Source organism: Metarhizium acridum (genome assembly GCF_019434415.1).
Source record: "Metarhizium acridum strain ARSEF 324 chromosome Unknown scaffold_72, whole genome shotgun sequence".
Lineage (NCBI taxonomy): Eukaryota > Fungi > Ascomycota > Sordariomycetes > Hypocreales > Clavicipitaceae > Metarhizium > Metarhizium acridum.
In genome coordinates this window covers 163,153-190,555 of record NW_027094019.1, presented here as the reverse complement: position 1 = coordinate 190,555, position 27,403 = coordinate 163,153, and the positions used below count along the sequence as shown (strand labels likewise).

The 27,403-nt window shown below is 54.4% G+C and overlaps 13 protein-coding genes across 13 annotated transcripts; 5 read left to right on the top strand and 8 right to left on the bottom strand.

Annotated features, from left to right (window-relative positions):
• Window positions 1–1,940: 1,940 nt before the first annotated feature.
• Window positions 1,941–3,032, top strand: J3458_006887 (uncharacterized protein; the record flags this gene model as incomplete). Its single annotated transcript, XM_007814516.2, has 1 exon — window positions 1,941–3,032. The coding sequence occupies one exon, from the start codon at window positions 1,941–1,943 to the stop codon at window positions 3,030–3,032; it is 1,092 nt and encodes a 363-aa protein (XP_007812707.2).
• Window positions 3,033–5,285: 2,253 nt separating this feature from the next.
• Window positions 5,286–6,426, bottom strand: J3458_006886 (uncharacterized protein; the record flags this gene model as incomplete). The annotated part of the gene is made up of 2 exons (XM_007814515.2): window positions 5,286–6,353; window positions 6,406–6,426. The coding sequence occupies 2 exons, from the start codon at window positions 6,424–6,426 to the stop codon at window positions 5,286–5,288; spliced, it is 1,089 nt and encodes a 362-aa protein (XP_007812706.2).
• Window positions 6,427–7,367: 941 nt separating this feature from the next.
• J3458_006885 (uncharacterized protein) lies at window positions 7,368–8,763 on the top strand (the record flags this gene model as incomplete). Its single annotated transcript, XM_066119093.1, has 4 exons — window positions 7,368–7,918; window positions 7,975–8,071; window positions 8,130–8,365; window positions 8,424–8,763. The coding sequence occupies 4 exons, from the start codon at window positions 7,368–7,370 to the stop codon at window positions 8,761–8,763; spliced, it is 1,224 nt and encodes a 407-aa protein (XP_065975729.1).
• Window positions 8,764–10,162: 1,399 nt separating this feature from the next.
• Window positions 10,163–10,768, top strand: J3458_006884 (uncharacterized protein; the record flags this gene model as incomplete). The annotated part of the gene is made up of 1 exon (XM_007814513.2): window positions 10,163–10,768. The coding sequence occupies one exon, from the start codon at window positions 10,163–10,165 to the stop codon at window positions 10,766–10,768; it is 606 nt and encodes a 201-aa protein (XP_007812704.1).
• Window positions 10,769–11,749: 981 nt separating this feature from the next.
• On the bottom strand, window positions 11,750–12,835 carry J3458_006883 (uncharacterized protein; the record flags this gene model as incomplete). Its single annotated transcript, XM_007814512.2, has 1 exon — window positions 11,750–12,835. One exon carries the CDS (start codon window positions 12,833–12,835, stop codon window positions 11,750–11,752), a length of 1,086 nt encoding a protein of 361 aa, XP_007812703.1.
• Window positions 12,836–14,336: 1,501 nt separating this feature from the next.
• On the top strand, window positions 14,337–15,308 carry J3458_006882 (uncharacterized protein). The gene has a single exon (XM_066119092.1). It carries the CDS (start codon window positions 14,662–14,664, stop codon window positions 14,911–14,913), a length of 252 nt encoding a protein of 83 aa, XP_065975728.1. The 5' UTR covers window positions 14,337–14,661; the 3' UTR covers window positions 14,914–15,308.
• On the bottom strand, window positions 15,118–15,750 carry J3458_006881 (uncharacterized protein; the record flags this gene model as incomplete). Its single annotated transcript, XM_007814511.2, has 1 exon — window positions 15,118–15,750. The coding sequence occupies one exon, from the start codon at window positions 15,748–15,750 to the stop codon at window positions 15,118–15,120; it is 633 nt and encodes a 210-aa protein (XP_007812702.2).
• Window positions 15,751–15,920: 170 nt separating this feature from the next.
• J3458_006880 (uncharacterized protein) lies at window positions 15,921–16,287 on the bottom strand (the record flags this gene model as incomplete). The annotated part of the gene is made up of 2 exons (XM_066119091.1): window positions 15,921–16,220; window positions 16,285–16,287. 2 exons carry the CDS (start codon window positions 16,285–16,287, stop codon window positions 15,921–15,923), a joined length of 303 nt encoding a protein of 100 aa, XP_065975727.1.
• Window positions 16,288–17,006: 719 nt separating this feature from the next.
• J3458_006879 (uncharacterized protein) lies at window positions 17,007–18,210 on the bottom strand (the record flags this gene model as incomplete). Its single annotated transcript, XM_007814510.2, has 2 exons — window positions 17,007–17,972; window positions 18,037–18,210. The coding sequence occupies 2 exons, from the start codon at window positions 18,208–18,210 to the stop codon at window positions 17,007–17,009; spliced, it is 1,140 nt and encodes a 379-aa protein (XP_007812701.2).
• Window positions 18,211–18,297: 87 nt separating this feature from the next.
• Window positions 18,298–18,984, bottom strand: J3458_006878 (uncharacterized protein; the record flags this gene model as incomplete). Its single annotated transcript, XM_066119090.1, has 1 exon — window positions 18,298–18,984. One exon carries the CDS (start codon window positions 18,982–18,984, stop codon window positions 18,298–18,300), a length of 687 nt encoding a protein of 228 aa, XP_065975726.1.
• A 1,806-nt stretch (window positions 18,985–20,790) lies between these two features.
• J3458_006877 (uncharacterized protein) lies at window positions 20,791–22,258 on the bottom strand. Its single transcript, XM_066119089.1, has 2 exons — window positions 22,027–22,258; window positions 20,791–21,967 (listed from the first exon to the last, which is right to left on the bottom strand). Exons 1-2 carry the CDS (start codon window positions 22,180–22,182, stop codon window positions 21,680–21,682), a joined length of 444 nt encoding a protein of 147 aa, XP_065975725.1. The 5' UTR covers window positions 22,183–22,258; the 3' UTR covers window positions 20,791–21,679.
• A 191-nt stretch (window positions 22,259–22,449) lies between these two features.
• FRP1_1 (ferric-chelate reductase Frp1) lies at window positions 22,450–25,422 on the bottom strand. Its single transcript, XM_066119088.1, has 3 exons — window positions 25,071–25,422; window positions 24,676–24,981; window positions 22,450–24,619 (listed from the first exon to the last, which is right to left on the bottom strand). Exons 2-3 carry the CDS (start codon window positions 24,822–24,824, stop codon window positions 22,897–22,899), a joined length of 1,872 nt encoding a protein of 623 aa, XP_065975724.1. The 5' UTR covers window positions 24,825–24,981; window positions 25,071–25,422; the 3' UTR covers window positions 22,450–22,896.
• Window positions 25,423–25,512: 90 nt separating this feature from the next.
• On the top strand, window positions 25,513–27,066 carry J3458_006875 (uncharacterized protein). Its single transcript, XM_007814507.2, has 2 exons — window positions 25,513–26,381; window positions 26,441–27,066. Exons 1-2 carry the CDS (start codon window positions 25,986–25,988, stop codon window positions 26,747–26,749), a joined length of 705 nt encoding a protein of 234 aa, XP_007812698.2. The 5' UTR covers window positions 25,513–25,985; the 3' UTR covers window positions 26,750–27,066.
• The last annotated feature ends 337 nt before the right edge of the window (window positions 27,067–27,403 follow it).

The following is a 27,403-nucleotide window of genomic DNA, read 5'->3' as shown; positions in this document are numbered from 1 at the left end:
GTCGAGGTCGGATCAGTGGCCGGCTGTGCTCATCCCCTTTTGCTCTCGGGCGTAGCCAGGGAAGGAGCGAGGGACTGCGGTTCTGCCCTCCGCTCTTCTGTCTTCTCTTCTCCCCTCTCTACTCAACTGGTTCTCTTCTCTCACGACTCCATCGCCGCATCTCCAAATCCCAGACTGCCAGACCTGTGCCCTTAACCAGGCAGCACTGCCCCCAAAGGCTGAAGGCTGATGGCACATGGCATGGGAATGGCTACCCAACCACTCATATGCTCAGCGAGCCATCTTTAGTATCCACCATCTCAGCCTACACGCCCTACCACCCTTGCCGCCATGCTCGAATCAATGCCCACTACAAATCCCATCTTGTCCTTTTTCGCCTTTGTCCCGCGAAGGCCCGCGACGGGAACCAATGGCCCGTTGAATTGCTGCGCGAGCCACTCCGCACTTTGACGACTGAGCCAGGGACAATGAGACACTGCGACAAGTTGTGGTGGCGAGAGTCTCAAGACCCATGACCAAATGCAGACTGCACGGCACTAAGGAAAACTGCGACATGCAGGCCTTCGCTGCATTAAGGCGTAGGACCAATCTCCCCACGGGCCACATCGCCGTTGAAGGACAGCCACCCCGACGTGACTCAATTCGCTGAGCCGCATGATGCTAGGTCAAAACCACCACAGAGTCGGTCATCGGCTCTCACGCCGTCGTTTCGTCGACTGGTGTGGTCGCGATAGAGGGCCATGTTTGAGGAAGCGCCAGACAAAGGCCGCTCAATTATTTGCAGCATCAAGATGGGCACTAAGCATATCCCTCGTCTCCCCATATCCTTTGCTCTGCACCACCCTCGCAGATGGCCTTGGATTCTGGCCAACGTCATGTTCACCTGAGATGCGGCCTCCCAATAGACACGGTGGAAGACGACGCCGCCCCCAATCCAGGCTGTCTATTTTCATCCCCCCATCGCCTAGGGCCTCAGCCTTGAGACCCAGGAGTTCGTGTCTGTTTCGAACCCTTACAGCGAGAATTCGATTGCTGGTTCATATAACTTCTCGGCAAGCTCGACATCATTCCGTTCGCCAGTCTTCATATAATCTTTATATGTCTTGCATGTTCCCGCTTACCGCCCACCAACAAGACGGGGTTAAAAATTGTAAAGAACAGTTTGAAGAAGACGGAGACGGCAGCAACGGCAACACCATTGGAAGATGGTAGTCATCAGCGCTCCACCAGCTCTGACAGGGAGTCATAATCAAAGCCAGACAGCCTTAACAGGCAGAACCGAACTGGGGTGTGTAGTGCGAACATGTCAACGAGGGTTGAGAGAGGGAACCAAACCGTTGATCCCTGTCAAAGGCGACCCATGTCCAGCCCACCACACCTGTCGGATTTCGCTGCCATCTGCCACTTACACCATCCGTCACACATTATTTTCTCCTTCATTACGAAGTATAAACAGCTACGATGCCGCCCATCTCGGATTCCAGGCAGCTACAAATTTCCTCCTCATAATACATCCTCAGGCATCTCATCCAATTCTGAAAAACATCGTTGCAAGGCACATTCTTGACTACCGACAAGTCTGCAAGACCACAGAAGCATAGCTTTTCCAATTCCACCTATTTGTTCAGCTGGCCCACATAGACTTGTCAGCTCAATACAAAAGAAAAGATCTACCCCATATATATATCACGTCGACTGCCTCTCCCTCAACTAGAACACATCCTCCACTGTTCACTTCATCATCAAGGAACACTCATCAAAGGTGCTCAGCCTTGATTCACATCAAATCGGAATCTGCCATTGTTCTACCTCAAGATTCACTGGGGCATCAACACACCCCTACGCCTCAGGACAAATAGCCTCTTAGAGGCACCTTTCATTCAGGGACAGCCCTTGAACATACTTGCGACAGTCGCCCCTCTGCGTTCACGACCATCACAATGTGCACCACCGATTGCTACACATACGTTTACCCGGACGGCCACAAGGAGACTATAAAGAAGCCTGCGCTCTGCCCCTCGTCCCGCCATGGCCAGCCGTGCTCCCAGAACATCATTTTCAAGCACGGCACACAGTCTGTTTCATATGGTCACCCAGTTGCTCCTCCCTTTGTTAGCCCGGCTACCTACGCTCCTCAATACTATAGCACCTATCCGCCCACTCCTTCTTATTCACCTCGCGCTTCCACACCTACACACCGCTCCGGCGACGAGTCAGACCGATCATACCGCAGCACAAGCAGCAGCAGACGGAGGAGCGTCTACATGACCCCGAGAATGGAATCCAGCTCTAGCCGCTATGAACAGAACGGGCGAACTGTACTTGTCCACAACCCACCAACCCCGTCAACACCGCCTACAGCATTTACATATCCTCGGACTGCTCCTTCATCTCCGAGCTTTGCGAACGCCGCGCCGTTTATTGAGGACACATCCCCTCGCGGAGCTTCGTCCAGACGACCAATGATTGTGGACGAGCGGCCACGCCATGGCCGGGATGCTGCGCGCATTCACATTGAATTCCAAGACGGTGGACGAAAGAAGAAACACCGTCGTCAGACTTCTTCTACCAGCTCATATGACAGCCGACACTCATATACCAGCGCCTCGGAGAATGACGAGATGCGCCGGCGTCGACAAGAGGACGAGGCTGTCCGCAGTGAGACCCGCCGGTTGGCACAAGAAGAGGAAATTCGCCAGCAGAGGCTTCGTGCTCGTATTGCCAAAGCCAACGCGGAAATTGCCAGCCGAGAGGCAGTTCCTCTGCCCCCTACTTTGAGGCGGTCATCCACCGCTGCCAAGGCCACGCATAATTTGGGAGACCGAGAGGAGGAACTCCTTGAGAAGATTCGGAGACTTGAAATTAAGGAGCAGGCCCGGCACGACCGAGGTCGCTCTTCCAAGCGTGACGAAGAAGATGCCCAGAAGGAGAGGCTGATGGAGCGAATGTTGCCGCGACGCCGGGCTACAGTCGGACCCGGGAGCCGGCGACCTCGCGTTGAATATACAGATGGAGTATACCGGTGGGAGTGATGTATATGCTTCCATTTGTACAAGATGTAACTTTTCTTGACTTGGCATTGTAATGTTTGACAGTTTTGGGACAACAGTACTTGAAAGCGAGCTATTTGGAATTGGAGATACCTAGAAACGGACAGGGAAAGGATAGACTTTGAATGGAAAAGGCTTGAATTTTTCATGAGTGTTCATATCTCCTAGGGTTGTGTCTGTTGTTCAATTGTGAAGTGCAAGCATTAAAGCTTACCCTAAAGTGCCAAGTAAGAAGATACGGCTACCAAGCCATGTCACTCAGTCGGAATACCAGTGAACCATTTGTCCCGAAGCCTCAGGAAAGAGTCTTAACAAAGAATCCAACTTGATCGCAACTTACCCATCACGGACCTCACCATGGCAAGTCGCGGCAATCAACAATCACTCACCTCAACCCACACCATCACACCTCCCACACACACGCCCCGTGCCAAAAATGCAGTATGCCTTTTCTGCAGTGTTACCCACACCATGCACCAGACACAAGTGGCATCCAATCGGCAGGCCCTAGCACCATTGACTCACAAACCTACAGGGCCTTTGTCACGAGTGATCTTGCGTTTCGCAGCCGTTTCTTGCCGGCATTCCTTCTCCCGTCAACTGCAACAATCGAGACTTGATCAGGGGCTTTTGTTCAGCCCCCCCCGGCACCAGACCGAATAATGCCCATCGATGAGCCGCGGGGCACTGATGCCTCAGTCCTAGCTTGAGCTCTTTGCAGAAACTTGCACAGACAGGTGCCCCGCTGCTGCCTGTGCGTGGTAGCCGAAGTGGAAAAAGTCTGGTCGGTGCTTGCTCCTGGTTTACCTGGGCGTTTTTTTTTAAATTGATATTGATTCAGGGTTGTTTCTTGCAAGTGAATGGCGTGCGTGCACGGGCGTTGCAAGCGCTCGTGAGGGAGGATGTGCCATTCCCTTCTGATAACATGGATTTGTGCTATGCCGTGCTTTGTTTCTTGATTTTGGCCAGACACGCTGGGCTTTTTTGCGTGGCCTAATGATGTCGGGGGTGGTTTCCACGGTCTGGTGACACATCGGGAATGGGATGGGAATGAGGAGGGCGCGGCCTTGGCGATTTGATAAACGAGTGGCCATTGTTTGTGGAGTGAGGGAGTGGAGGACGGGTGGTGTGGATGGAGTTGCGTGGAGGCTGAAGGGTGTTTGACGACTTGCTGGGTATTGCGGCGATGTACGGCGAGATGCTGGGTGTGTTGGAGGCTTGGAGAGCGACAGATGTCAAGCGTCTTGCGGAGGTTGTGACGGTGGTTTTCGGGGGTTTTGATGGAGACGCATGTTTGGAGACGCGGCTTCTTGTGCTGGTGTAGATGTGGTGCGTTGGCATCGCCGGGCGTGGCTTGAGCTGGGGACTGTGTAGCCTGGGGTTGATGATTATTGTAATAGACAACAATATATTGGCAAGAGTTGGAGCAAAAGTCTGTGCTTGACTTGACGCTATCGATCCGAATACTTGACTGTTTGATTGAATCACCGGGCATTGATGGCGGATAGCAATGGCGGATAGCAATGGCCGGCGAAGCGTATCCCATCACCATGTAACTTTTTTGACAGACAAGTATAGCGGTAGTGGTCTAGAATTGTCAACACACGACTAGATTTCCTAGATCCTGAAGGCAATCGTTCTCGCCACATACTCTCCGGGACGCCCCGTTACTGTACCCATGGTAGTGCATGAGTTCTGCAAGATAGCCATGTATTCAGATCTCATAATCTTGAACATCATCGCACCTTAGCCGTAAAGCCGCAATGTCGTAATGAGTATAAACACTAGATTACTAGCCAATGGTATGGGCGCCGCCAGAACTTTAATTAGTTGTCAGATGGTTCGTAGATTAAACAATAGAGAAATCAAGCCGCTTGTCCGACTTGTCGCCATGGTCTCGATTGTCAAAATGAATCCACGAGACAAAGAAAGACTAGCGTTTTATAGCTCTCGCAGGCTATACTTCCATCATTTGTAGATAAGCAATGTATTCGCCGTCACTGTCAATAGTTCTCGTGGACAGAAGACCAAGTATACCGGACATGACAAAATAGAGCCGAATCCATGCCCTTCCAATATGTTCTATCCAGAAATGCACCCATTCTTTACATTGCACCTGACTGTCTAGCTCAACCCACAAGATTCTCATATTCCAGTCGCGTGAGTCTGAGCAACACAAACGTTCTTCACCGGCGTAAAGCCGCCCCAACCAATGGCACGTAATGCCAGCAACCATTACGTTCTGCCAATAAGCTCCAAAAAGTGATCCACAACAGAAACAACCTGCTCCTCAAACGGCTTGAACTGAACCCCCAGAACTCTTGTGGCCTTTGTACTGTCCACCCTGGCCACCGTGGTAGCCGGCTTCGCAATGCTGTCAAACTTGAACACGCCATCCGCGTACTCCTCAGGGTATCGTCTCTTGACAATCTCAAACGACTCTGCCCAGTCGACGCTTCCAGGCTCCGCCGAGGCAGCCAGGAAATCCTGGTTTCCGGCGACTTTGGGATCCAGCGCGAGGACATGCATCTTGGCGACGTCGTCGACGTGCACGCCAGCAACACCGAAGGGGTAGTCCCGCGCATGGCCTAGAATGGGGCCCATGAGGATGCCATTGGTCCCCTTGGCGATTGAGCTTGCTTCGGTGACGGTTTCGTCGCGGCCAAAGACGAACACCGGCATAATGTTAATCACATCATAGGGGCGGCTTGCTAGCGGCGACAAAGTCCTTGGTAGCTTGGTACGCGAGGGCCTTGGAGGCAGCGTAGGCCGCAAAGTCGTCTGCAAATGGAGGTTTCGTCTCGACTGCAAGAGTGTTTTCTGCGGGTTGTCAGCGTGAGGGAAGGCTCTTCTGGCATTGCCGGATGTCCAGGGGATGATGGACCTACCGTCAACGACCTTGCCGGTTGCAATTCGCGCACTGCTCGCAATCGATGCCACACTGGCTGTGATGACCACCCGTTGAATCCCCGTGGTTTTGAGAGCAGACTCGAGTATTCCCACTGTGCCTTGGATGGCAGGCCGGATGAGAGAATTCTCATAGTCTGGTCCATTGTTGCCTGCTAGTGGAGACGCAATGTGCACAATGTATTTCACTCCCTTGACGGCTTCGTCGTAGGCCCCGGGGACGGTAATGTCAGGGACAATGAAGCTGGTAAGTTGTGGCTTGTACTTTTGCACAGAGGGCAGGGAGGAGATCCTGTCGAAGCCGGCCTGGTTGCGGACGGCCGCGCGGACGGTGTACCCGTTTTCGAGGAGCTCGGCGAGGGTTTTGAAGCCAATCATGCCGGTGGCCCCGGTTAACTGGGGTATTGTTAGATATTGTGTAACCATGTTGGATGCGGAGAAGACATACCAGTACGAGATTTTCGACCATTTTGCTTGTGCTTGTAGTTTAGGGTCTGATGGTGAGTTTATTGTAGGGTTGAAGCAAAACTAGTCTGTGCCTAGATTGTGCTGTGATTGGAGTGAAGGGTAGTATTTAGACGGCGACTTTAAACTGGAACTGGTGTAATAGTGCTGGTCTGAGGAGATGTTGTTTATTGATCCGGGCTGAACTCCTTATATGCACCTCGAGAAACATGATTCCATCATCAGGTCCGTGTATTGCTAAGCATCGCGCCATTGCAAATTTATTTATGCTCTGTCCATAGGACAAAGTGTCGAGCCCCCTTATCGGAATTTCCGGGAGTTATAACCGCCAAAGAAAAGCTGCTTACTCTTTATTCTGAGCTTCTTTCTGTGACGATGTTTGCCGGAATAATTAATAATGAGTCTAGTGGCTGATCGCAGGAGTGACAGGCGCTGGGATGCTTTTTTTGTGGGCCGAAATGCCGCCATTTGTCCGCAAAAGCCCATAAAAGTCCGTAAAGTGCCGCAACGACCTTTACTAGCCCCACTTAATACCGCAAAAGTCCGCAGTCCCCCATATCACCCCTCAACTCCCGTTTCGTGATGACATGAACAAGCTTTTTGGTTATAATGCCCACGGAATCCCTGCCTTCAGTCTCGGTGTCTCCATACTCGTGTCTGGGATGTCGCGAGGCAAAGAGAAAATGCGATCGTGTTCATCCGGAGTGCACCCTCTGCACACAGTAAGCAACCACCCAAGCTCCCATGTACGACATCTAACCCGAGACCTCTAGAAAGAATATTATATGTTTCTATCCCCATCGTCGGAAAAGGAGGGAATTAAGAAACTCTTCTGAAGCGACATCACCGGCTGCCGGGAGTGTAGCCAGCCCGGAGTCGTCCTTGGCCCGACGCCCAGTGCCAGTGGTGTCGGCAACTGCTGCCAACTTGTTGGCGGAGCGGTTCATGGATCCGGAGCTGTTTGCGTTTGCGCAGCTTGAGCTTCCCAAGTTGGAATTAGAGTCCCTTATTACGGATGATGTGGAGGCCTTGGTTGGAGATGTGCAGGATATACAGGCCACGATTCAATTTTTCTTCGAGACGGTGCACACCTGGATGCCCATCGTCTCCAAAAATGGGTTCTCGCAGTCTCTTATCAAGAGAATGACACACCAGCGAGCCGAGTTGTTTCTGCTGGTGTTGTCAATGAAGCTGTGCAGTTCGCGTGTGACGAATGCCAGGACGAATCTTTACCGGACTGCTCGACGGCTCTATGCTGACATTGAGCGATCCGGAACCCTGAGTCTGCTAGTGCTGCAAGCTGGTATCCTTATTGCGCTGTATGAGATGGGTCACGGGCTGTACCCTGATGCATACCTTTCTGTTGCGCAGTGTGCTCGATATGGTACCGCACTTGGGGTTGATAAGACGATTATCTCTAGGGAGATGGGCACAACCACGTTGCCAGACTTGGAAGAAGCTCGTCGGGTGTGGTGGTCCATTTTAGTTCTCGATAGGTAAGTGATCTTGGGATTGGGCTCGCACCGAGGACCAGCGTTGTTGATGCAAGTAGATTCATGAATCTCTGCGACCCAATGCGCCATCTCGTCACTGCAGACCCCGATTCAACTAGCTATCTGCCCATTGATGATGAGGAATGGGACTCTGGAGTAAGTGACTTTCCAACATGACTACTTCATCATGCTGCTAATGCCCTTCGTTCAACAGACATCTGGTGCCGAACATGCATTCACGCTCGGATCTGCCATCAGCCTCCGCCTCGGCCGATTCGCCCGCTTCGCACAAGCCGCGCACCTGCTGAGCCAAGTGCTGCACCAAGTAGCCGACAAGTCGACTGATACGACGCAACTGAGACGGACCATCTTCTCGCTGGTAAATGTCTCTAGAATCGAGGCCGATATGAGACAGTTGGAGCTCTGTACGCAAATGGCAGCTTGCTACAGGCAGGTTTTTGCCCTAAAGGACCGTGGCTTTCTACACTACAGGCTAACTGACACACAGTGGCATCTTGCTTCTTGACCACCCGACGCTGTTACCCCAAGGGCATCAACAGTATGGCACGAGTGTCCTATCAAGCGAAACCTCGTCGATTTTGCAAGCCGCTTTAAATATGTCGCTCCAATTCTCCGACGTCTTTATCGCAAGATTGTGCGATTTTATATCGCCGTTTTTGCCGTATCTCATGTACAAGGTATCCGCTGTCTGCATGAAGCGCAGTTTGGGCCAGGACTCGGATTCATTGGATACCAAGAATGCAGAGGCGATGCGCCTTTCGCTCAAGTATTTGGGCCGTCGGTGGCTGGCTACTGGTGAGCATAGAGAACGAGAGAGTGCCGAGTGATGATAGGCTAATGAGTTGCAGACGTTTACTTGTCGCTTTTAAGCCGCCTAGAGGTCTTGTTCATGACGCAGCAGTACGGAAAGACATTGCAATTTCGGGCGTCCGAAACACGAGCGCATTACAGGTAAGACGAGCGCATTACAGGTAAGATGAAATGTCGTTATATTGAGCGGGCTATCTCATTGGTTTACCTGGATATAATTGCGCATCCAAGGGGTCTTAGGGGCAAGGATTGCCAGCTTGTCAGCAAGGTCTCATGAAATTCGCGTCAAATAAGTTTTGGGGAAAATGTTTCGTTCCAATTTCCTCTGGCCGAGAGCGACGGCCGGGTGATAGGATGGGAAGCGAACTCATGCTGATATGATGCGCTGTCCTAGGTACCAGCACTAGGCACCTTGAGGCAACAGTTCTACCTTCGTTGAGAATCACCAAAAGCAGATTACGGAAGCTCTCAATTTGATAGGTATGGCAAAGAATTTTGCACCAAGACGGTGGAATCAATTGCTAATCTAGCACAACGCCGTTCAGGATGCGTACCACGGTACCATAGTGCACCAAGGGACTGGCTCCCGCGGCATGTTGACGACTTGTAGATTGACATCCTTCTTATTTTGGAGCGTCAGTGGTGGAAATCGAAACTCACCTACTTGGTCCCTTGTGTGCCGTACTCAGGCGAAGCATCTTGTGTGGCGCGGAAATGCCCAAGACGTTGCTTGTTTATTCAGTTTACTCCTCCCATGATAGGCATGGGCTGGCGTCACCTTGTTATGGCAGAAATCAGCCCGATCAAACAATCCCTGAGGTGATACAAACGTAACATGTCTGGATTTGCATCCAGAGCTGTATAGAAACGCCAAGAAACTAATAATGGCGCTCTTAGCGGGTTTATGTGGAGGTCTGGGCTCTTCCACGGCACCCGGAGGCTATCCACGGCAGCATCTGACCAGCTAGCGTTGGCTGGTGCCACAGTGGCAAGTTTGACAGCCCCACCTGGCCGATCGGGTGGTCAGGTCCCCTCTGGTAGGTTCTGGTAGGTTCTGGAGACATCGCCACAGAACCAGCAGCTTCAACTGGCATCTGAAGCTTTCCAACTGCCACAGCCCAGGCATCTCGATACGTCAACGTTGCGTAGTTGATTTCTAGATGTTGCTAGAAATCAACCACACTGGCGTGTTTTTTTCCGCAGGCCCCGCCGGCACTGCCTCTTGCTCCGTCTTCTTCCTAATTATAAAAGGCGACCGTCATTCCCTCTTTCTCATCATCAATCCAACAACACATCTTGACAACACAAAACACCAAGAACAATTGTATGCAGTGCTTCAGAGCATCTCGGCCTACAGGCATTTTACGAACTCTGCAACGCAACATCGTCCCAGCCATCACCACGCCACCACGCACAATGTCTTTCTTCCCACGAGGTTTCTACGAAGCCGACGCTTCGTCCTTCACCCCGCTCTTCCGCCTCCTCGATGACTTTGACACCTACACCCGTCAGGCAGGCGGCCAACAAATTGGCCGACGCGCAGGCGCCCCCATTTGGCAGCCCAAGTTTGACGTCCGCGAGACGGACGATGCATACGAGCTGCACGGCGAGCTGCCCGGCATGAACAAGGACACGGTCCAAATTGAATTCACGGAGCCGCAGACAATGTCCATTCGCGGCAGGGCCGAGCGCTCCCACACCGAGGGCACGCCGTCGGCCGGTCAGATTGAAGACGTGACCGAGAAGCCCGCCATCACCGAAGGCGAGGGCTCGCACAAGGCAAGGGTCGAGGACGAGGGCGCCGGCGGCGGCGAACACGCCGTCGAGCAGGCGCAGGCCAAGCCCCAGCCCAAGTACAAGTACTGGCTTACCGAGCGCAGCGTGGGCGAGTTCTCTCGCACCTTCAACTTCCCGACGCCGGTGCAGCATGACGCCGTCTCGGCCAGTTTCAAGGACGGCATCCTGAGCGTCTCCGTGCCCAAGGCTAAGAAGCCGGAGACGCGCCGCATCACCATCACCTAAAAGTCCGATCCGATGGCTTGACTTATGATACACACGACCTTTATAACGTTCACTGCACGCACAATCCTTTCTTTGCAAACTGGCAATTGATGGTATTTTATTGAATTGGGGGGGAGTAAAATGGCAGATTGGGCAATTTGACATGGGTTTTCGTTGTCTCGCTACTAGCAATTCGCTCCTTTTCAAAACCTAGCCTGCAAAGACTGAGATTATAATCTCATAGCTTCGTTAATTGATACCATGTTACGCTCCTTTGAGCAACAAAACGACCTGTTCTTGTGCTACTTTTGTGATGAAGACGTGATATTCTGTCGTGATAAGACGTGGAAGCCAAGGGCATCGCCTTCAGACCAACGAGTATAACGTAGCTGGAAAATCGCCGCGTTTAAAGGACCACAAGCTACCTTGGCCACTCACCACTGTACATAAGTGCTGACAATGCAAAGCACACGCGCCATCTTGACTCAACTCGGCCGCTCTGTTACCATCCGCATAGGAACCACGTGGTCTCCCTTGCCCGTTTCCGCCTCGTAAACTTGCGATACCCAGATAAGCACGCAGTGGCATTTTGGGCCTTGCAACGCTTGCAGACCGTCCCGAAGCTACTACATACCTAGGTACCTAGGTATGTATCCCCATATTGAGGAGGGGCTCAAAACCATCATTTGCAATTGTACCACCCCACTCAGCATAAGCGATCACGAAAGCAAGACCAAGAAAGTGGCTGTTCACATTAAAAAAAAAAACCGCTAACACAACGCCATGGACTCGATGCATCATGCCCGCCCTGCCACTCGCTAGCCCGTCACCCATTACGCGGCCACCCCCTTGCCGTTCTAATAATACACACGCCCTACCCAAGGCGCGACCCATTCGCTACCCAAAGACCTTGTATACGCCGGCCAAACACCAAGATGCCCGCCCCACAAATCCTCCCTGTCCCATGCCCCCATCCGTTATGTGTGTGTGTGTGTGTATAAGTCACCCGCTCGCTTGGGCCATCTCTCTAGGCCTCTTGGTCAACTTCAAGGTCGGAACATCCATGCCCTTCAGAGCCTGCTGCGCCTTGCCGTCCCGCAGCTCCTCCCAGTGTTTCCGCAGCGGCGCCTCCCCGACGACGAGCTCGAACCCGGCCAGGAAGCAGAAACTGATTTCCAGCCGCGCCAGCTCGACCTCACTGACGCCCCCTACCCTGGCCACCTTGGCGTGCGGGTACGACAGGTCCTCGAGCGCCTTCATGGCGACGCGCAGCCCGGCGAGGACCAGCCTGTGGGCGTTGCGTTTCGTCACCGGGATAGCGCGCTCCTCGACAGCAAGCCGGTGGATGTAGAGAGACGTGGCGAGGTAGACGGCGGTGCTCATGGGGCAGAACCGGTGCAGCCGCAGCAGATACTGGCTTATGGGGATCGGCGGCTCCTTTTTGCTGTAGAACTTGCGCGTTATCGCGCCGTGCTGGAGGTTGACGGGCCGGGAGTCGGCGCCGACAATAATGTACGGCTGCACGTCGGCTTCCGGGTGCTGGCGCAGCCGTACGCCGTCTACCGGTTCCGCGGACGCGGGCGCCACCGAAGACGCGCCGTGCTGCTGGGCCGCGAGCTGGGCCGACATGGAAGCGCTGTAGGCCTGCAGTCTGCTCATGCCGCTCCTCGCTGGCGCGTCGCCGTCTTGCCGGTGGGCGGCGGCGGCGGCCCGTTCGGCCTGCTGCCTCATGCGCGCCAGGCTCTGCTGGGAGTGCGACCGGACGATGTCGTCCTTTTCGACCTGCATGCCCGTCATTTGGGGGTCGGTGGGCGTCTTGGGCGGCGGCGTCGGGGGGATGTCGCCCGTCATGCGGACCAGGAGCTCGACGCTGGCGCTGAGGAGGCGCAGCGCTTCGACGGCGGGCAGTTTGAAGAGGTCGTCTTCGTCGGCAGCGCCGCCGCCGTGACCATCGACCATGGCGAGGCCGGGATCGGACGAGGGCACCGGGGGGGAGGGAGGGACCGCGGCTCGCGCTGCAGCGTCGGAGGCATCCCGCTGTATCTGAGGGCGGTCCGCAATCGCAAGTTGCTGGTTCGTGTCGGCCATGGCCACTGTCGGAAGTGCAGAGTGCGGTCGGCGGTAGATGGCGGGGGCTGTGAAAAAGAGTTGTCGACAGGTCAGTCGCGGTCACGACACGACGTCGCGGATGCGCAGGTGGCGTCCGAGATAATTCAGATGGGATAGAAAAGCTGTCTGACGCTTATTCATGATATATCCGACTGTCCACACAGTTACGAATGCCGCAGACTGACGGGTTGATGGAAATACACGACAAGAAGAAAAAAAATTCGGGCGCGAGAGTTTGTTGGGTAATCAAAACTGAGGTGGGTTCAAGTGGTTGACGGGGATCGTCACGAGGGAGACCCTGAATCGTTTAGTGCCAAGCGGGCCATGGGAGGGGCCAAGAAAAAAAAAGTAACATGTCAAATGATGGATAAAATGAAATTAACCCCGCTCTGGATGCGGAACACGACCGCAGGGAATGCGGCGCGGAAATAAGGAAACATGTAAAGGCTTATCAAAGCGATGCCACCTACATGTTGACGCACGACGGAGGAGAGTTGCATTTGGATGCAAAGCCTTGAAATTCAGGTGCGGTGATGGCCATGGTGAATTTCGGAGCGGCGTCATCGATGGCAACATTCAAAGGTGCGATGGCAATAAACCACCAGCAGAGCAGCCAGCCATGGCAACCTGCGAGGCCAGACGTCGCTCGACGCAACCATGGCGCAAATAAAGGCCGCGTCTGTGGGGTCGCAATCTGCGGACTGATGGGTAGAATTGATCCCGGCCATCACATGCAAAGCAGTCTGGTGCCAATTTGCTACCCGTCAAGTGCGGACAAAGTATGTAACTATGTATTGTCCCACTCCTGGTCTTCTTACTTCCATCTTGGCACCACGAGGCTCTTCTAGGCACAGGTGAGCAAATCGCAAATGACCTTCGCCCTTTAATCTTGCTCCAATAGGTACATGCCGGGTCGGCGGCCTTTATTTTTGCGAATTCACATTTCATCACACGTCGTCGCCTGCATCCCTCAACCAACGGTATCTACCGGGTGACATGCTGTCAACTCGTATCCCGTCGTATCAGTCATCGTCATCGTCATCCATCGTATTATAAAGTGACTCAATGGCGTGATAACGAAAATTCCACACTCATACATACGGAGCCCCCACCCCGGATTCCCGTAGCTGCCGTGCCGCCACAAGACGACATGACAGATGATACAACACCAACCCGAACAACAACATCAGCCAGCCAACCAGATTCCTAGCCAGCATGGAACATGTCCCCAGGCTACATCAGCAGATCTACAACCCCAGCAATTCGCATGCAGGGACCCCATCACACCTCGTGTTCCCCCACATCCAACGGGTCCCCTATCCTTTGCAATAGAGTCAAACGCCAAGTGAGCATCTGGTATGCATTATCCCTGTCTCGGGAATCTCCCAAGTCCCTTGTCTGTGGGCCAGCAAACTGACGTGGAGGTTATCAGCCACCCGCATACGTGGTCACGTAGTCAGTCCACAGGCGAGGCGATACAATGTCGCCGTATTACCCTCTATACCTCGTATTCATCCATACATCTATCTCATAGATGCCGTCTTCTTCCCCTTGCCGTGTCAACTATCAATGCCCCAAGTCTAACAACCCGCCACGCTCACACCCCTGACTAGTTCGTACGTCCCATGCTCATCTATAAAAAACATCATCGACAGAACGCACTTGGATCCGAGCCCGTCGGGATGGACCAACAACATGGATCGTCGGGGTGCCTGCCAGCCTGTAGCGCCATTAGTGACAATCTTTTCCTTACATAAGTTTAGCCATGATTACCCTTATTGTCCAGCACAATCGTAAGAACGGGAATGTTGTACCGCTTCGAGATCCAGTACACGCTCCCGGGGACGCTGAACAAGTACGTCCCGTCGCCGACAATCTGCACGACAAACTTGCCCCTGCCCGGGGGGCTCTCGGCCTCGGTGGCGAGCTTGATGCCCAGCGCCGCGCCGCCAGACCAGCCCAGCCCGCCGCCGCCGCAGTTGATCCAGGACCCGGGGAAGGTGGGCTGGATGTTGTCGTGGACGAAGCTGGCGTTTGTGACTGCCTCGACGGCGTAGATGGTGTCCTCTGGACACAGCGACTTGAGCGTGCGGCACAGGTGACCCGTGCCAAAGCTCCCGTCCGGCCGCGGCTCCGCCTTGTCCTGGATGCTAGCCAGGAGCTGCTTGTGCTCTGCCTGCACTCTGCCGGCGTGTTCCCTGCCATCCGCCGCCTGGAGCTTCGCGGCCGCGTCGCCGGTCCTGAGAGCCGCCGTGATCTGGTCAATGGCGGTCTTGGCATTGGCCCTGTAGCGCTCTTGGGCCTCGATGTACAACGTGGGCATGAGCTGCTTCAACGGGTCGACGTCGACGTGGAACACGGCCGCGCCGTCCTTGGGCCTGCACAGCGTCGGGACCCAGGGAACGTCGCAGTCGACGACGACAATTACCAATCCTGGCCACGCCGCTCTCGGCAAGACCGCCGAGCCGGACCGGCTCCCAGTCCTCCTGCTTGAGGCGGTACGGCCCAATGTCCGCCTCCATGATCTCGCGCGCGCCGCACAGGTACACGGGGCCCTGGGGCGCCGACTTGGCAAACTGCAGCGCGCGGTTGACCATTTGCTTGACGTTGGCGCCCGTCTTGACCTCGCCGGCGTAGCGGCAGTACTGCGCCACGATGTGCTTCTGGTCCGGCACGTCCTGTATCCAGTGGATGTACTCGGTGCGGCTGCCGCGGTGCTCGCCGTCCATGGTGAAGGGCGACAGGCCGGCGAAGATGAAGACGGGCGCGCGGGCGGTCGACGCGTTGTGGACGGCCGCCCCGAGCCCCTGCGTCCCGACGTCGACGTGGACAATAACACACTGCGGCATGCCGGTGTGTCGCGCGTAGCCGTCGGCCATGGACATGGCCACCATCTGAGGAAACCGCATCAGCTCTTCCCGTGGGCGCCGCCATCTCTGTTTCTTTTTTCAAGAGGAGTCTCTCAACTCGTTGGGACAGGTTATGATCCGGGGAAACTTGCCCCTGGCATCCCTCTGCCCCTTCACCATGGCCTCGATGATGCTGGGGTGGTCCGAGCCTAGATTCACGAAACAATGCCGGCTTCCCATAGGGCCTCGAAAAAGGCAAACGAGGCCGTGTACATGTCGTTTGGATCTGTTGCCGCGGCTGAAGATGTCGGGGGTGCGTTGACCGCAAAGTTGGCCGCGCTTGTCTGTAGGGTTGCTGCTGAAACGCGAACCGGGCCCTGAACTGTTCGAGGAGCCGCTCTGCATTCAAAACTCCGGTTGCAGAGTCTAATGGCAGAGGGAAGAAACGCCCGCGTGGTGCGGCATTGTCCCAGGGCCGGCGTGGCTCGGCGGCCGTGTTGAAGAATCGCCACCATCTGATGGTCAATTAGCGGCTGGGTACTACACGAGCGGTACCGGTGTCGCGGAGTATATACAGACCATTGACGTTGGGACCAAGCTTGGAAATACTTGGTGTCGGTGGTGACGTGAAGAGTCGTCCTGGAAGTGAGTTGCCTCGGTCCGTACATGCTCGCCAAAGACAAATGGGCGGCTCCAAGACAACAAAACCCAGTGCCCGGCAAATATTGCATCGGAGGGCCCGGCCGGAGGGAGTCGACGTGGGGGAAATTAACTTATGCAGAAGTCGAGGCGCATCTTGACCCTGGCTAAGCCGTCGGCTATCAGTGGAGTCGAGAGAATCAGACAACAAATCAATATGACGCCTTTACGCCCTTTATCAGTCAAATATTCTGGGGGGAAGGTTGGAGAGACTGGTGGTATCAAACAGATCCGCCGATGAGCAACAGCCGTACAAGCCTCAAGGCATCAACTGCGAGTACGTGGGACCAAGTATTTGCATTTGATCCAACGCCAAGAGTAACAACAAGATTACGAATCTGAAAAGGCAGAATATGTGCCGCTGCGTATGTACCATGTCCAGTTGGTCGCACGAGGATGCGGTGAGGACTAGTTCCCCGTTCCCAAATCGCCATGAGCCATGCCTCACGTGAATTGATCCCTCAATACCCGGATTCTACAACGAAAAAAAAAAAAAAACAAAAAAACTAGCTGCGGCACAACTCCACAGCCCTGGTTGCAGGTCCCCCGAAAACCCAGCGCCAAAGTGCTTAGGTACCTTTCGGAGAGGTATCTCGGCACTCCTAGGCCTTGCCGGCAGGCCCGACACTCTGAGGGTTGTGGAAGACATCGTTGGGATCCCACTTTGCTTTAATCTGGCCAAGTTTGGGCAGCTTGCTCCCCCAGTACGCCTGCTGGGCCTCGGCACGGCCAAGTTCGAGGTCAACGTAGCCGGCATATCGAGAATTGGCACCGGGCGAGCCCCTCTGGATAATGTCGTGGATGCCCTCGGCAAACTTCTTGTTCTTCTCACTCAGCGGAAGGCCAATCACATAAGACTGGTACATGAGGAGCTTGTCGCGGTGAGGATAAGAGGTAGAATCGGCGGGGACGTCGTTGATGGCGCCGCCCTCGGAGTCGAAGATGACGGTCCAGAAGGGGGTGCCGGGGTCAGCGGTGCCGGTGAAGTTGAAGAGTCGCGTGATGGTGTCCCGGGCGAGGGCGTCTTGCTGCCGCAGAGCGAGCGATTTGCCGTAGAACTGGCTCGGCATGTCACTCAGCGCCAGGGCGGCCTTTTCGGCAATGTGGCCGAGGGAGCCGAGCCAGTCCATGGCCTCAAAGCTCACCGAGCCGCCGGTTGGCATCTTGTCGTGGATGCCGGTGGCCTCGTACTCCTGCTTGGTGCCGAAGAAGGTGCCGGTGACGAGGGCTCCCAGGGGCTGGGCAATAAACAGGGTAGAGAAGCGCCTGTCCAGCTTGGGGTCGTTTGCAAGCGTCTGCCAGGCCTCGTATACCGGTGCCATTTCCTGCTGCTTGCCAAAGCTGAATGCGTACGCGTACTCGACGACGTTTCCCGGCGCGGGCTGCGTGCGGACGGTGAACTGCGTGACGATGCCGAAGCTGGCGCCGGCTCCGCGCAGAGCCCAGAACAAGTCGGCGTTTTCATCCTGGCTGGCCGTACGGACCTGGCCATCGGCTGTGACGACTTGGACCTCGAGGACGTGATCGAGAGCCGTCCCCCACATCCTGGACGACGGTCCGATTTCTCCCTAGATGGGTGTGTATTAGCATGGGAGAGATGGGAGAGATGGCAGCGGGTTTGCGTTTGCTCACAATGGTGGCGTGTCCGCCGGCGCCGACGCCTGGGCATGTGCCATGGGCCATGGCACGGCCGCCATGTTTATGTAGCTGATGATCGAGCTCGCCGAGCTTGAAACCAGCGCCAAAGGTGGCCTGCCATGTCTTGGTGTCCATGGTGAAGTGCTTAAAGTTGGCCATGTCGATCATGAGGGAGCCATCTTGGCCTCCCAGGCCATGGTTGCTGCGTTACAACAACATGTTAGTCGAAAACGGCCGGCATAACCCACGATAAACTCACCCATACGAATGTCCGCCCGACTTGGCTTGGACGTGGACTTTGCTCTGCACAGCACACTTGATGGCCTCTGCGACCTCGTTGGCCGTGTTGGGTCGAATAACGGCAACCGGCGTAACTTCAACAGCCAGGTTGTAGGGTTTTACCCAGGACAGCTGGTAGAAAGGATCGCTGGGGTACCCAACGCAACCACTGCGGCCGTGGCAGACTAGGTTCAAACATTGCTGCAAGGGAGTGCTGTGCCCATTGCCCATGGTGTCTGGACGGAGGCGTACACGGCACAAAAGGGAGGGGGTTGGTGGCCGTAAAGCAGGGTGATTATGGTGGTGCCCGACGGGGAGCCTTCGAAAAAGTAAAAAAACAAAAAAGGACTGCTCGATGGACACTCGGAAACGCGTAAGACGATATGAGACTTGGGGAGAAGCAGTGGTGTCTAGACACGGAGCCAACTCGGCGATGGCATACAGGCGGTATTGTCCAACGGCGCCCAGTAAGCTGCCCATTAAAACAGAAAACACGAAGAAGAAAGAGAAAGAGGGCCAGGAACAGACATGGGTAAAAATATATGTCTTATGGGAAGGCAAGTATGCTGCATAAGCGATAAGTGGCGGAGACTGGCCGGGGAGAAGGCAATGCAGGAAACACAGGCACCCGAGCGCCACGGGAAGAAGCAGCAGACGAATCATTCGCACCTTCTCCTTATGAATGGAAGACGTTGAATGTCCGGCTAACCAGTCTGTGAATCTACGGTTCACCGACGGCGGCTGCTTGGGGTGTTGGGCCGGGGACTACTGACACGACGCCTCGTCCGAGCAAGTCAAAAGTCGGTCCTGAGATTGGACGAAGTGCAGGTTGTCGATGATGAGAAGCGGAAAAGATCAAGCTAGAGCATATGCGACAGGGCGAAATCTCACGCTTGTCCATGGTTCAGTAGTTATCGCCGTCCCCCTCACGCGCAGCCCAAAGGAACATGTCCGTCTGGTCCATTTTCCACCAGACAGAATAAGAAATTGTCAACGAAGTAGTCCGCTAGCACTGATTCTCGTCATGCAATCTGAGCCCTTCAGCTCCTGACGCCCGCCGGCTAGTCACTGGTTCTTCACTTGGGCGATGCATCGAGACCCAAGACGGTCCCTTTTGCCCCAGAACCATACGACTCTTGAGTGGTGCCAAGTCTACAAGTCAGTACACGGGCATTGGATCAATTCCCATTCTTGGACGATTGGCGTTTCATGTAATAGGCATGCTTGTAGCTTCGAATCTAGGTTGGAGATTTCAACGGCCAATCCGGCGGAAGGCGTCAACGGTCAAGTTCTTCCTTTTTCTGGTCAACTAGCTTTCCCAGATGCCACAACCCTTGCAACACCCTTGGAAAGCTCGCTGATTGGAGCAGTTGTTACGCGGCAATCTGTTTGTTCCTCCGCCACTTTTGAGCCGTCTCCAGGGGTCGGCCAGTCAGAATCGAGCGCAAGTCGGCATCTCGTTCCACTGCTTGATGATTTTCATGCGTCAATTGATCCCTGAAGCGGGGAAGGTCCATCATTGATCTGCTTTTCAAGTCACGGGCCGCGGCGCCTTCACCTCGTCACTCGGATGGCATCTTGAACTTCGCCTCTCCCCAACCAGGAAACGAACGGCCCCGTGACCGGCTGTCAACGCGCGACATGCTCTAATTGCTTCGGCAGTCGATGCGAACGGCGTGGTTGCGTTGGGAAACCGGCGCTCATTGCAGCTTTGCTCCTTTCGCGCGGTGGCCGGGTCGCGTTTGGCGACACAAGCCGAATGAATCATCTCGCACCGGCATGACGTACATTCAGCCCATTGCCAAACGGTGACGTACAATGTGACCGGGCCTTGCAACTCACAGTTATGCCGAGATGGCAAGAGGAGGAGAGACAGAGGAAACACATCAAAAAGGGGCCGATGAAGGAGCTGTACCCGGCTAGGTTTCTTTTTCCCATTTCACCATTTCTACTCTGTAGAACTCGACTCCCATCGCGACCCGGCCGCTTGTCACGTCTGTAGAACGCAACGTGACCATCTCACAGAACCAAATAGTTCATAGTAACAACCTACGGAGCCCAGCCCCTACCAGCGGCAGACCCATGGAGTGATGAACACGCAAAATGTTGAGACGGTCCCTGTATAACAGTTCCGCGGAAAGAGTCGCCCCGAATGCGGTGATCACGGCATCAGTGACACCGTACAACCGTGACTTTTGTTCGTCGTGACTTGCCCATGAGTAGTAAGATTGAGCTATACTGCCTGAGTCGCCGCTTTTTTGAACTCGGCGTCACGGTTAGCGACATCTAGCGAACTGGTGAGAAGGCAGCAGAGGCCGAGCACTACATGGCTTGGGATACGCGTAGGACGAGCACCAGGCGAGCTTCTTCTTGTCAACGAGGGACTTTCCGTGTAATGCAATATTTCAGCCCAATCCGACTTGACTAGTGCGGCCACGGCACAGGCCTGGGCCGTAGAGACCGTCGTTGCGTAGCTTGAGATCCCATGACAGGTTGAACATGCTTTGCAGGCACTTTTCTGGCAGGCCAGACGTGGGCAAGACGTGGGCAGGACGTCGGACGGTTCTGCAACGGAAGAAGCTACTAGTATATTCGGCTGGGTTGGGCGATGCCTAGAGTAGTGACAGGCTGTGAGCGGGAAAGCTCTAGTAGTGACGGATGCCGATTTGGCCTAGTAGAGTGATTATATAGATGTCGTCAAAAACTATAATCTAAAGCCAATCAAGAACCGACTTTGAGCCTGTGAGGCGGGTTATCTGATCATGGGACCGGGGAGGCTTCTCCGCAGCCCGAGGCGCACACATCCGGATTTATATCTGCAGGTGAAACCCAACCCGTCAACCTGTTCCTTCATGGTATCTCAACGGTAGCAAGCGCGGGGAAACCTTGCGTAGCCATTGGTTTTGCAAAAGCGCAGCCGTCAACCGGGCGTGTAGTTGCCCGTCGGGCTTCTCGGTTCCATTCGTCTTTTGTCATCGCCAGCCCAGCAAATATACCATGATGGGTGCATAACGGCCACGATAATGCGATGCAGGATGCAGTTCATAGCAAGTCCTATGGGATCTAGAGGCATTCCAACGGCATCAACAAGCGGCCATCCACGTCGGGAGCCGAAGCATATAACCAAACTGCATCCAACATTCATTGCAGACATGAAAAAAAAAACGCCAAATATAAAACCGCCAGCAAGTGCTCCCCTTCACGGCCCCTGATCGACGTTGGCCCGCCTCGAATATCGCCTCGCATCGCGCTGGTACTCCTTGTAACAGTCGGCACAGGCCCATACCGCAAACCCAACTCGAAAGACTCTGCCTCGCAATCAGCCCATGTCGCCATCAGGTAGGAAGCCAAAGGAAACTCACAAGATGACGGTTAGCAACCACAGGCCCAGCCACGCCATGGTCGACCTGTGAAAGGTGGTTCCGCCGCCGTCTCCCTCTCCCTCTTCGCCAGCGTGCCTCGCCAGCTCGTGGACTTCTTTGCCCTGCACGTTGAACACGAGCATGAGCACGACGCCGCCGAGCGAGACGGCCAGCGAGAAGACGTCGAGCATGAGCGTCCGGTGCGGCCCCATGGACGCCACGCCCAGCGAGCGGTCGGCAAACGCGACCATCTGCCAACTATCGTTGAGCAGGGCGATGACGGCCTACAGACCCCTTTATTAAGGAGTGCCCGGCATCGAATGGGGGCAAAAAGACTACTCACGCCGATGATTCCTGGAGCCACGGCCCCGCATGTTGCCGTCCATTTCTGCGCAACGAAGCAGAGCACCACGATGGCCGCAATGTCCGTCGCCCACGCTACGCCGCGAGCTGCTGTCCGCGCGAGCGTCGGCCAGCTCGGGAGGTGCCATGCCGCCATGAGGGAGCCTCGTGTTTTGCCAAAGTCACCATTCAACCGTTGTTTTCTCGCCGTGATGCGGTGGTGCTTGATCGTGTTGCGGTCGAGCGGTGGCTCTGCTCACCTGCTCTGTGGCTTGTACGCACGAGGGGATTCATTCTGTCTGTCAGCCTTTTTTGCTTGGCGTCTTGGCCTGCCTTGTTGTTCATGTTGCGTTGGGGACAGCCACAGCAGGGATGTTTTTGGCCGAGAGCCGAGACAGGAGCTTATTGGCGAGCACGATGCTTATTTGTCCCGGATGCCTTGGGACGCGTCGAGGCCAGACATGAGGGCGGCGGGCCCCCCAGATCCTGGGGTCTTTGGGAGGTAATTAACTACTCCGTATTCAAATTCAATTCAAGCTTAGTATCACTGGTCCTCTCCGCCGAGAGGTTCAATCGACAACTGCTGCGACGAGTTTGCCGAAACCAGTCCGCCGTCTATTCAATGCCCGGCACCATGTCAAGATATCGTGCGGCTCTCTGAAAACGACAGAGGTTGAGCTGGCTGTGTGAAGTTGTGGCCTTTGATAAACCGGCGGGCCAAAAGAACAGCAACTGCTCTACTCCGTACAATTGGCCCAAGCCGTCATCGCTCTGCATTTTCACGCCCGTCGGGTTGCCCACGAGCAGACCCGCCACCGCATAGCATCTAGATACTTAATCCATTAAACGCTGCCCAAGTGTTGGAACTCCGTCAAAATGCATACTCTTCCACATGCAAATAGATACCCTGTGCGCCTGTCCCCTTGTGCACCGCCCGCTCATCACTTAGTTTGCCAACACAGTTTCGGGTCCTCGCCACAATTTCCTTTCCTCCGCAAACCACTACTGCCGTCTCCCCCCATGCCTGTTCAATGGGCTCACGGATTAAAGCCTCAACGTCTGGTCTGGACGTGTACTCGCGCACCATGTCGACAGTAGATGCGCTGTTGCGAGACGTGCTCGAGGATGAGTTCCTACTTCTGGACCGTCGACCGTCTTCTACTGATTTCCCAGAGTACGAGTCGGCTGCTTTCTCTTTTGTTGAGCCTTCTGTTGAGTCGTCCTTGACCTCCCGTCGAAGCTGAACAAGCGGTACTCCGGAATCGGTTTCTGAATAGCTGCCTGTGATGGCAATGTGCAACCTCACCTCAATACCCTTTGCTTGAGCGCTTCTGGCAGCATCTCTGGCCCTTTCCACGTAGTACTCCATCTCCTCCATCGTCCTCGCCACCAGTGTAATCTCCAATCTTCGCACACATGACTTGTTTTCTGAGTGGGCAACGTACTCCATGATGGGTACTGTGAAGCTGGCTCCCGTCGATGCTCCGATCAAAACAAGAGTCTCAAATGTCTCCCATTTGGTTGTGACTCCAAATGGCCCTAATACATATCCAGTCAAGGTCTTGGTCGGGTTTTTGACTGCAAAATTGTGAATGCGTTTCGAAAATCCCCCGTGTGACCGAACAATGAGCTGTATACTGTTGCAACAGCACGTTCCCTTGATTTGATGGGCACACGCAATGGTATACGGATGAGATTCCAACAAACCGAGCCGAGGAATCCACAAGTAGATGTGTTGGCCAGCGTGCCACTTAAAATGAACATCCTTTATGGTAAGGACGGTAATCGAGTCGCCAATGGCTTGTGAAGAAATGCCATGTCCCAATCGCCTCATCCCTTCACAAGCCGAGGTGCTTGGCTTCCATCGGGTATTCTGCCAGGCTGCCAATGCCCACCTCGCCGCTCTATCGAATGCCAGGAATGACACCGACATCCACAGTAAGTACCGTGCGTCGGCCGGAATGTGGAAACCGAGAAGCACTAGCATGGTGACAGATGATAGCACGTGTTGCATCAGCCAAATTTCGTACACCATTCTCCGGATAGGCACAAACCCGACAACCACATTAAAGAGCAGTACTCCCCATGCGCCGAGTCCGTATTTGACTAGGGGCATAACGGACAATTCATACTCAACAAAGTCTGCCCGTACCCATTCGGTCCAAAAATGCCAGCCGTGAACCGTCGCAGTGATAAACATGGTTCGCGCAACCCAACGGTGAAGCCAATTTAGTCGCTCGTGACTACTCCCAATCAGAAAGCCAACCACATTAAACTTCATCGAGAGGAGGAAGATAAAGGGCAGCTGCATTATGGAGACCCAAGCGTTTCGGTAGCCGATGCGTTCCCAGAAATACGCGTCGTCCTTGACAGCATTCCAGGACATGAAGTAGATAATCATGGCCCAATAGCAAAGAAGGACTATTAGCCTTCCCAACGGCGGCGGCGTAGCCCATCGAAAACCGACTTTCGATACGTATAATTGCGGATGGCTCATCTCGCGAGTGATGGCGGTTGCAGTAGCCCATGCCTGGCTGACATGATTCCCCGGTCTTGTAGCATGTTCTATCGAGGTTTCCTTGCAAGCCTTTAACCTGTTTTGAAGTCTTAGAAGGTATATCATATAGAAACTTCTTATTATGCGCTGTACCTTTGTTTACTTGTATAAATCTCGATGCCTCGAAGCGCGGTCAGGCCGCCAACCACCCCAGCAATGATGTACCAGTAGTCCCGGGCAAAGGCGTAGTTGTAATCCATGCCGAGGCCGGCATCATGCATGTGCATATCTCCCATATCCATGATTCCTGAGGATTCCGGTTTGCGATACCAGAGATCGAATGACCAGGGATACTCGATTTGTGTGTTTGTCGAGGACAATCGAGAAGAGAGCCGGAAGGCTTCGGGAGGGAGTTTGGCGGCGTGGTGGAGTATCGGCGGGCTGTCTCACGAATTCTGTCTCAACAAGCCGTCATTTTTTGCGCCGCAAATTTCGCGGTCAAAACCCAATTTCCCAAAGCCTGATGACTGAAGATGAAACTTTCTCACTGTTTGACCAAGTTGGAGTTCAAGCGCCGACTAGCGATTGAGCGCATAGAGTGTCAAAGGCAGAAAAGAAGTCGAGGCGTCTGTCACAATGACCGACCCTTGAAGGCCTAGTTCGAGCATCTGCTAGAGTCATCGGCAAACATTTCTTCATCATCCAGCCCGCACTTGTGCTTATGTGCGTCACTGCTCCCCAAATATTCCTTCCAGGTCACACTGCATGCAGAACAATGCGAGATGGGCAACTGTTCATCCGTCCTCAATGTGGGCTTGGGTCTGAGACCCCAGGACTGAGCTGGTTTCCCTTCCAGCCTAAAGCAACAAACTTGCTCAAACATACTCACTTGCCTTTAATGTGGCGGCTCTGATTGGTTTGTTGGTCCAAGCCCAACGCCAGACCCACCGCTGGTTCGTTTTATACTCCATATCCCGCACCGATTTGCCCCTTCAACACCATGGCCGCGATGGACCGCTTTGACTTTTGACTTGATGCCCGAGTTATTCTGCTCATCCGGAACGCCTGTGCCGTTGAACATGGCTAATTCGACACAGTGGCGCTTTCCTGCAGCAGCCCACGAGGCCAAGTTCCGCGATGCCGTACCCCTTGGAGCCTTGTGTCGAGTTGGATACGTCCCCATTCGATATGTTCCGTCCACAGACAAGGCCATCTAATATGTCAAGGTGGCACTCCGTAGGCGAAGTGCAGCTTGACGGAGCTCGGCCTAGCATGCCATTTTCCTGGAGCAGTCCGTAAAACCGACCTATCCCCTGGCCCTTGTGCGACTTGTTCATCACACCCACCTCTCCCAAGCTTTCGCTATAAGGCTGTGACGCCCATCCCAAGCATCCGGCGTACTTTTCCATCGTCACCGTGTCCCATACGTCCTGTGTCTATCTTTCGCGCAGTTTGCCGATCCTATGATCATGAAGTCCTTTGCACTGCTGTCCGCCCTTTACGGCCTGGGGTCTGCCCACTTTCTCCTCAACTACCCCAAATCCATTGGCTTCGATGATTCGGGTGAGAGCAGTGCTCCCTGTGGCGGATTTACACCAGACTTGTCCAAGGACTTGGTCGACTTTCATGTGGGCGGTGATGCCATCTCCGTTAAGCTCACCCACTCCCAAGGCAATTGGCTCTTCCGTGTCACCACTGATGAGAAGGCTGAATCCGGTTGGGAACAGATCTTCCCCATTGTGCAACAGACGGGGCTGGGAGACTTTTGCGAGCCTCAAGTCACAGTGCCCAGCAAATACGCCGGCAAGAAGGGCGTCCTCAGTGTCGTTTCGTCTGCAACGGATGGTCTTCTGTACCAGGTGAGTAAACTGGTCGCTGCCCTGTTCCAGAACGTACTAATGTATGTCGTACCGTGTAGTGCGCTGTTGTCAACTTCGTCGACGGCAAGGGTGACAAACCGTCTGCCTGCGTGAATGCGTCAAGCATCAAGGCCTCGTTCACCGACGATTCCAAGCTTACTGCACTCGTGGGCAATGGCTCGTCATCTACACCTACATCTGGCTCTGGCTCTGGATCCAGCACTGCATCGAAGACGTCGGCTACCTCGACAGCTACACATACTGGTGCTGCGTCATCGCTTCATGCTTGGTCCACCACCAGCGCGGGATGGGGTGGTGCGTTGACTACTCTGTGCATGGCAATGCTGGGTGGAGCTCTGATGATTTAAGCACGCGGCCGGACAGGGGATTGTGAAAGGAAATTGTCGGGATACGGAGTGAAGGAGTCGGGGTATGCCAATGGTTTCTAGTAGCATGTAGCGATGAAATGCGAGTCACTTGCCTCTTTACTCCATTTGCACCAGATTTGACGGGTGCAAACTGACATCTGGAGCTGAGCAATGGAAGTCGTGCTTCAATGTTGGCAAATGGCTAAAACCTGGCAGGAGCGGCGCCTGCGCCTTCCGCCCTTAGCGGTGCCCGGGTCATGGACATCTTTGAAACTGACTTTCCTCTTGCTTTAGGCCAAGCCATCTCCAAACTCAAACCCCGAGAAACCTCGTTTGCGTGCCATGGCCTTTCTTTTCGTTTACCTCTGGCATAGCCGCCTCAACACCCATGGGCCATTAACCATAGGACGGAACCAACTCGGCACATACATCCCGCATCTCCACATGATGGATCTCCAAGGACTTGCGGTGTCGAGCTCTTGTCCATAGACGCCTCTGATTGCTCCGCTTAGAAGACGATCCCCACTTCCATAGACTACCCCAACTTTGGCATTGAGGACATTGCGGCATCGCGAGCCTTGCCCTTGTCATCAATTGCGAGGCGGAATGCTTTGTTCCTTTTGATTAGCTGCTGTCGCCTGCAATCTCTGTGCT

What these genes read in the sequence shown, in the direction of transcription:
- FRP1_1 (XM_066119088.1), bottom strand. Translation starts at nt 24,824, where the DNA reads ATGGATATGGGAGATATGCACATGCATGATGCCGGCCTCGGCATGGAT. An exon ending in ATTTATACAAGTAAACAAAG is followed by an intron (nt 24,620 to 24,675) that starts GTACAGCGCATA and finishes ACTTCAAAACAG; the next exon opens with GTTAAAGGCTTGCAAGGAAA.
- J3458_006877 (XM_066119089.1), bottom strand. Translation starts at nt 22,182, where the DNA reads ATGGCGGCATGGCACCTCCCGAGCTGGCCGACGCTCGCGCGGACAGCA. An exon ending in TGGCTCCAGGAATCATCGGC is followed by an intron (nt 21,968 to 22,026) that starts GTGAGTAGTCTT and finishes AGGGGTCTGTAG; the next exon opens with GCCGTCATCGCCCTGCTCAA.
- J3458_006875 (XM_007814507.2), top strand. Translation starts at nt 25,986, where the DNA reads ATGATCATGAAGTCCTTTGCACTGCTGTCCGCCCTTTACGGCCTGGGG. An exon ending in CGGATGGTCTTCTGTACCAG is followed by an intron (nt 26,382 to 26,440) that starts GTGAGTAAACTG and finishes CGTACCGTGTAG; the next exon opens with TGCGCTGTTGTCAACTTCGT.
- J3458_006882 (XM_066119092.1), top strand. Translation starts at nt 14,662, where the DNA reads ATGTTGTACCGCTTCGAGATCCAGTACACGCTCCCGGGGACGCTGAAC.